The following is a 7,868-nucleotide window of genomic DNA, read 5'->3' as shown; positions in this document are numbered from 1 at the left end:
GGAAAGAGAAACAAGAGCCTTCATTGGTAGGTCCATGCTGGATGAAACTGGTGGTGTGGGCACTGCCCAGTGGTACAGACCTCATGGCCTGGTGGTTCTCTTAGCCATCTTGTTGGCCCAGGTCGGCCTGCCGAAGACAAAGATAGAGGATTTCTTGTTCTTGTCCTCAGACATATAGACCAGAAGCCAAGAACTTTTTTTTTTTTGGAGAGGTTTTTGCTACAAGGGCACATGTGCTCGCCGGAAAGACAAGAGAGTCAGAGAGATAGAAAATGAGAGATCATCCCCCAGGGGGATGGCCACGCCACAATCCCTTCTCCTCCATTCTCCTCTTGGGATCTTGGGCACGCACGCACACGCACCCAGCATAGTTTAAGCCACCAGGCCCGGGACTTAAACCGCGGTCAACTACATGGGAGTCCAGCAACATAGCCATTATGCTAACTGCTGGTCCCTATGCCAAGACCTTTTGCATACATTCACTGCAACCACCCTGGGAAATGAATTTATTATCTGCACTGGGCTGAAGGAAGTAGATTAACAGCTAATAAGACATTTGCTTCTTGAATATTAATTATGGGTAAACTTGTATATAAGTATGTTATTCCAAATCCATCCCCATTTTCCCAAAGCCAAGAAAAAATCTGAACGTGGGTCTGGGAGAGGCACGGTGGGGCGGTGTTCTGTGACGTGGGCTGACTACGCTGTCATCCAAGGTGCCGGGAGGGTGGCCGGGGTCAGAACGAGACCCAGGCTGACACCCAGCTGCTGCCTCTTTCTCTCATCACTGACCCCAGTCGAGGGTTCCTGGCAGAAAACTCGATGGGCTGACCAGGGCTTCCGTCAGTGAGACGCACTTCCTGTCACCGCCCAGGGAGCGGTGGGAAGTTGGAGCGGGCCTTCTGCTCCTAAGATACGGGGAACTCGACTAGGATTTTCACTTCCCTTGAGCCAAGAGCAGTTGTAAAGCAGGTCACTGCCCTCAGACTCCTTTCTGGAAGACTGCTCAGCCCCGAGAGAGACTGAAAGCCTGGGAAGGGCCAGGGTGGGCTCCTCTCTTCCCCGTGGTTCTTACTCAGGGCTCTAGTCACAAAGGAGTTTGGGTGGGCCGTGGTGGGGAGCTTCCAGGGGTCCCTTTGAAACTCTGTCTCTGCAGAGCAGGCCAGCACCCCTGCAACTGCTGGGATGGCACCTCTCCCAGCTCCCTACTGCCTCTGCCCTCCTCCCTGCCCACACACACGGGCACGTGGGCACGGGCACGCGCATGCTCACGCACCCACATCCCCGTTTCCCTCCAGACCTGACCAAACGAGTTCCTCCTTGGACGCCGGCGTGTCCTCTCCATCCCGTCTCCTTCCATGCTCCTCATGATTACGTTCCTCTCCTTGCGCTGACGTTTGTACCTTTGCTTCTTTCTTTTGTTCTCCTCTCTCCTTTTCTTTTTAAGTATCCCAGTCACAGTAAGCAGCTCATGCCAGTCCCCTCATCTCTGCCCCACCTCCGTCGAGCCCTGTCCCCCGAGATGCAGGCCATCACTTCCGAGTGGATCTCGCTGACTGTAGGGGTCCCAGGCAGGCGTTCTCTGGCCTTGACCCCCCCCTTGCCTCCTCTGCCAGAGACTTCTGTCTATGACACCGACCACCTCGCCTTGTTGGCGCGGGCCGGTCCCTCTCTGTCCTTCAGCCTTCCCCATCTCAGCTGGTCAGAGCGTTCCATGCCACGCTCAGCGGCTTCACCGCTGGCCCTCCCTCCTCCCCACAAAGCCTCCTCCCTGGCACCCAGTGCCCAGGCCCCCCTTCACATCAATGGAGACAGCGGTATCCACAGGCCATCTGCAGGCCCCCGCCAAGATGGCTTCTCCCAGCTGCAGCTTGGGAGCTCTGATAGGGTCATCTCGGAGCTTAGCGATGCCTTTAGCAGCCAGAGCAAGAAGCAGCCATGGCAAGAAGAGAACGGACAATATGAAAGGAAAGCAGAGAGGGAGGCAGGTGAGAGGTGGCCTGGTGGACCCAAGATCTCTAAGAAGAGCTGCTTGAAACCGTCAGACGTGGTCAGGTGCCTGAGTACTGAACAGAGACCCTCAGATCTCTACACCCTTGAGGAGAGCCGGCTCAGCAAGCCCCTGGGTAGCCCTTTTCCAGGAAGGGAGGCTGAGCAGACAGAGCTGCATAGAGGTGGTGAGCAGGCCGAGAGGAGAGCTGCTCGGAGTGCTGTGAGCCAGGTACGCCTGCAGCATGGCCGCATGCCCTCGGCGCCTCACTGGGCAGGGTGGGCCAGGTGCCTCACCCTGGTCCATCCACCGAGGCCAAGTGGATGCTGGTGAGATCTGTTTGCTTGCCTTGGGGAGAAGAGATGGCCCAGGAGAGAACGGAGGGGACATAAACTGAAGTGTCAGGGCTGGGGACAGATGGAGGGGAAGGTGAGATTTCATTCTGCCTCTGGAGGTGATTCAGAAGTCATCCCCATGGGGTACCTCGTGGCCTGGTACGAAAGCCCATGAGAAGGTGGCTCTTTTCCATGCCCATATATGCCTTAGAGATTACTCGTGGTTTGCTCTAACAGCTGAGAACACCAGGCTTTAGCGTGGCATGGCGTGCTGTGGTTTCATGTGTGACGCCCTAACCCGTGTCCTTCCCCTAACCGTGGCGCTCTGCTGGTGCTCAGTCTGTCGGGTGTCCGTCCTGTCTTGCGTTGCTGTGGGAGCACGGGGCCTTCGTTCACAGTGAACACAGGCACTGGGTTCTGGGGAGGAGCGTGCAGGCCTGCCAGGGCCCTAGCAGGCTCAGGGGCATTGAGGAGAATGCCAGGTTTTTGGGTGACTGCCCCATCTTCTCTAGCTCAGCAACAAAGGTTTCAGGGTATGGACCCACAGTGTTCTGAGGACTTAACATTTTTGAGGGCAAGTAAACTTGGCAGCTAGACAGATGACAGAGCCTTTTTCCTGTGCTGTTTACTACCCTGGAAGTCAAAGTCGTGGGCAACTTGTCCAAAGTGGCCAGAATGCCAGCTTTACCTCTCTCTGTCTAGTGACTTGCGAATTGCTTCCCCTCTCTGAAACTCACTCTCATCCGTAAATTGAGATGATAACCTCTACCTCACAGAATAGCTGAGAAAATTCCTTGAAACAATGTATGTGAAGTGCTAATAAGCACAGGGCCTGGGAGCACAATCAGCTCTTCATGAAGGGACGCTATGGCGCCAACCTCTTTAGTGATTCCGAACTGCTTCTAGAACTGAGAACATTCTAGAACCTCTTTAGAACCAGGTGAACTTCCTGAAGGCGTCTCCAGTTTGTTTGAATATCTGCCCCACGATGACCGTAGTAGACTGCTTGTCTTCAAACCTGCAGTCTCAGTGTCCCTGTGAAACTCTATTTGTCCTATGGACGTCATTCGCGGCCTGCAGACCCCAGCTCTGGGCAGAGGGCAGAGCTCATCCTTCCCTGCTCTTGAGGACCTGACATTCCCTGAGGCTCGCAAACACAGCAGCATCACCAGGGCAGTCATCGGGGTATGTTTGGGGGCTTCAGGGGCACAGACATCTGAGACACGCTAGTCCAGACCTCTAAGCCCAGCCTGGCACATGTGGGTCTACAGCCAGTGTGTTGGGGTTGGGGCTCTCTGAGGGTAAGGGCAGGAAGGTGTCATTTATAAGGAGCCAGGCTTAGCCCCTCGCTAGCAAACTACCCCCTTCCCTGAGCCAGTGCGAAGTAGGAGTGGAATAGTCCCTCCCCGGTAAGGAGTGTATGGGTGCTTGGCATGCAGTAAGGCTTCGTCACGTGGAAGCTTCCACTGCAGTTGTGATTATTTTCTTAAGGATTTTGTCATAGGGTGAGTGCACTCACCAGAGACAGAGACAATGAGAGAGATAAAGTGAGAAATCACCCCTGGGGACCCAAGGGGTGAGTCTCCATTCTCGTGGGATCTTAGGCATATGTACACATGTGCCCAGCGTGATTTTCAAGCTGCCAGGTCCCACTCAAACCGCAGTCGGCCATGTAGAATCCAGCGCCTCAACCACCATGCCACCGGCTGGCCTTATGTCTCTGCGATTTGGGCTCCAGCTCCTAGCTTGGGGGTTTGAGAACATATCAGTGCCTGACAGGCTTTGCCTGGCCCTAGGCAGGTAGTCCTGGAATGTGTGTTCTCTGAGGAAGTTACAGCAGGAACAGATCTTAGGGAGAGGCGGTAAAGTGGCTAGTTGAAAAGGATGAAATGTCTTAGGTCACTTAACGACAAACAGTTCTGTAAATGTCCTAAGTCGACCCAAGGTACCTGGAGACCTCCTTACCGTCAGTCGTGCGTCATCCCTGTGGCCCGATTCCAAGGTCCAGTGTGTCCCGGAAGCAAGCAAGGTGCCAGAGCCCCAAGTGAGACTGGGGCAGACACTTCCTGCTTCCTAGCGGAGGACAGGAGAGGACTAGCTGGCAGCCCTGGAGACGATGTTGATTGGAAAGCCAGGCCTGCTGAAGATTGGTTTTCCTTTCTTGAGGGCCTCAGGGCCTCACGTGTACTGCCTCCCGTCCCCTCCCTTCCTCCTGCTCTCTTGGCGCAAGCACCTTCTCCGTGAGCGTGTCCAGGCCAGGGGCTCTGGGCTTGGCCCCTAGTGAGGGCAGTGGGTAGCAGCCTTTTTCATGGCTCCGTCACCCCCTCTTCTTCCCCCTCCTGTGGCTGGAGCAGTAACCAGCAGCTGTACAAATGGGGTACTTCAGAAGGGGCTCCTGCCTTTGGCCATCTTTGGTGACAGAGTCCCTGTTAGAGTCTTGACAGCCTAAGGGGGAACCAGACACCCCATTTGTGCAAGGTGCTCAGTTCTCATGTTTCATTCGTTGAATGAAGAGAAGATAAACAAATCACTGCGGGCGTTTATGATCTCCACTGGGGAGAGTGGGGGAGTAAGATGCACTCACACCTTCTACTAGAATAGAGTAGGCGTATTCTGTTATAATGTAGACAGCAAGAGTCACAGACCGTTTACTCTGGAAGTCCGAGCTGGGGAGAATGGCCAATTCCTGGCTTGGGTGGGTAAGGCGTCAGGTCTGTGGGCGAATAGAAGGATCAGACTTGGGAGAAGACTAAGACGAGACCTTGGAAGATTCTCACTGACACCTCTGATCTGCATCAGCACCGTCTAACTGTGTCACGTCACTTTCCTCACAGTCATGGTGACCCTGTGACTCAGTCCCTGCTTTTCTTCCTCTCAGTCACCTGCCCCCAGCTCCCTGAAGATGTGTGAGCGCTTTCTATAAAATGGTTCGAGCTAAGCCAGCCCGCAGTGTAGTGGATCCCACATGACTGCATGGTTCGAGTCCCGGACTCGCTGGCTTGAGAAACCATGCCAGGCATGTGTGTATATGCCCAAACTCCAGGAAGGAGGGAGGAGATGGAAAAGGGACTGGTTGGTGTGACCATCTCCCATAGGACGTGGCTTCTCATTCTCTGTTTCTCTCCAGTGAGTGCATACACACTTTGGCAGAAATTAAAAGAAAGGAAGAAGGAAGGAATGGAGAGAGGGAGGAGAGAGAGAGAAGAGGAAGGGGAGAAGAGAGGGAAGGAAGAAGGAAAAAATTAGAGTGCTTATTCCTTCGTAGCCTCTCAGACAGGTTTCACTTTGGGCTGATTGCTGGTGTTTTTAAGTGTGTGTTTCTCTGAACAGATCAAGAGGATAAATGAAGTACAAGGGGGTCTCTGGAGAAATCAGGAAGGGGTGAGAAGAGCAGTGGGTTGAAAAACAGGGACCCAGGTTCTAGCCCAGCTCTGCTCTTTGCCTGCTGAGTGTCTAGATGAACCACTTCTCTTTCCTGGAAGTTTCCCCATACATAAATACAATACTTAGTTGAGAGAACTGCGGTTCATTTGAGTGTTGATCGTCTATGATTAGGTGAAAATCCTGTGTGAATTTCAATTGACATAGAACAAATACAACACTTTAGAAGGTGGATTATAGACCTGAAGTCCTTCGCAATTGAAAAATGAAAGGTTTTCTAATGTTTTTTGAGGGACAACTTACCTAGTTAGATAAAAACATACAAGCACCAAACAGTTCAGAACTATCAACCAAATTTTTGGATTTTATTCACCATAAGTTTAGCCAACAAGGTTTTTTCCTTTTCCTTCTCTCTTTTTCTTTTTTTTTTTTAATTTTGCTGTAGTGTATGTGCACTTGCCAGAGAGACAGAGAAAGAGAGAAAGTGAGAAATCACTCCCCATGAGGGATGCCCATGCCACAATCCTTTCTCCTCCATTCTCCTTTTGGGGTTTGGGGCACACATGCACACACCCTGAGTGTTTTTCAAGCCACTGCATCTGGGACTTGAACTGTGCGGTCGGCCACGTGAGATCCAGCTGCCTTGGGATCTCCATGCCTTAGGATCTCCTGGCTCCCAGCAAGGTTGAGAATAGTCCATCGAGAAAGTGAAGTGGAAGATCACTTTGGAAATCTCCATCTTCAGGATCATCAAAGCTAGGCCGTTTCCCAAGATAGAAGCACTGTTTGCTAACTGGCCTCTGCCTTGGTTTTTAAGTCTCAGCCATTCAGAGTGCCTCAGAAATTTTGAATTTGGAAAAATCTTTAAAGATCATCTATGCTAGTGACTCATAATTTTTCCTGGATCACAGAATCTTTGAGAATCTGAGGTCAGCTGAGGACCTCAGGCCAGTGGTTTGGGGAAAGGGTGGCACACACAGTTGTCCTCACACCTCAGTCGATCTGTGAGTTCTTTGGAACCTCATCGACCACTCCAGCTCAGGGGGTCTTCAGTATTTATGATGCGATGAGAAAACTGAGATATGGGAAAAGTGACAAAACTAATGATTCAGTTTGGTTCCTAAAGGACAGGAAGCCAGACGAACAATCAGATCTGAGGATGTGACGGATCGAGATCTACGGGAAAGCCAAGTGTTCTCCAAGCATCTCCAAGACGCACAAAAACAAACCACAGCCCTGGAGAAAGGAGAGGGAAGAGGCTACTCAGCTGAGGATGGAAAGATGTGCTTTGTGACCTCACAGGGAACGTCCCTCACCACGTGGAAGCTAGGTTGGTTCCCAGAGAGATGAGAACAAAGGCACAGGCTTGGAGGATGGAGTCAGAAATAGAAGGGAACGCGTGTGATCCAACTTACAAGAACAAGAAGGAAACTGAAAATACTGAGATCCTCAAGTATAAATGGGAAACATCTTCCTTTGACTCACTCAGAAGGGAAATCTCTAAGTAAATACAGAGGGTGTTCAGTTTACGGGATGGAATGAGACATTGGCTCCTATGCTTTTTTATTTTATTTATTTATTTATTTTAAAAAGAGTTACTTATTTCAGTCCCTTTGTTGTTGTTGTTATTTTAATTTGACCAGAGAGAGACAGAAAGAGAGAAAGGGAAAGCGAGAAAGCAAACTATCAGATCCAGGACTCAAACCACAGTCAATCCTGTGGGAGTGCAGCACCTTAACTATCATGTTACCTGCCGGCCCCTATTTATTTGTATTTTAAGAGCAGTTTTTATAGGGCACATGTGCTCACTGGAGAAACAGAGAGACAGATAGAAAGTGAGAAATCCCCCCCTGGGGGGTGAGCATACATGGACATGCGCCTGGCATGAGTTTCAAGCTGCTGGCCAGGACTCCGGCCATGGTCAGCCATGGAGGAGTCCACCTGCTGGCTCGGCTCTAATTCTAACAAAATAACCAGCAGGGATTCTCTAAGCACTTAAGATAGAGAACTAAGACCCAAAGCCAAAGTGTCCATCTCTGGAAAGGTGTCAGGAGAGAGAACAACCTCGGTAGGAGCCCAAGTGCCAGCTCACAGGTACTGGGTAAGTTAGGGTGACGACCTGAGCAGCACGTCCCTCCAGCCATCCTGACGGCGCCCTCTGG

The 7,868-nt window shown here is 51.6% G+C and overlaps 1 protein-coding gene across 1 annotated transcript in view; it reads left to right on the top strand.

Annotated features, from left to right (window-relative positions):
- The window catches only part of SORBS1 (sorbin and SH3 domain containing 1), a 140,974-nt gene that overhangs the window by 107,820 nt on the left and 25,286 nt on the right, over window positions 1-7,868 (top strand). The window contains 1 exon segment of the mRNA XM_027766694.1: window positions 1,448-2,221. Coding sequence (XP_027622495.1) covers window positions 1,448-2,221 — 774 coding nt within the window.

Source organism: Tupaia chinensis, unplaced genomic scaffold, assembly GCF_000334495.1.
Source record: "Tupaia chinensis unplaced genomic scaffold, TupChi_1.0 Scaffold143636_1, whole genome shotgun sequence".
NCBI classification, from domain to species: Eukaryota; Metazoa; Chordata; class Mammalia; order Scandentia; family Tupaiidae; genus Tupaia; species Tupaia belangeri.
The sequence above is the reverse complement of the archived record's forward strand: the minus strand, read 5'-3'. Positions and strand labels throughout refer to the sequence as shown.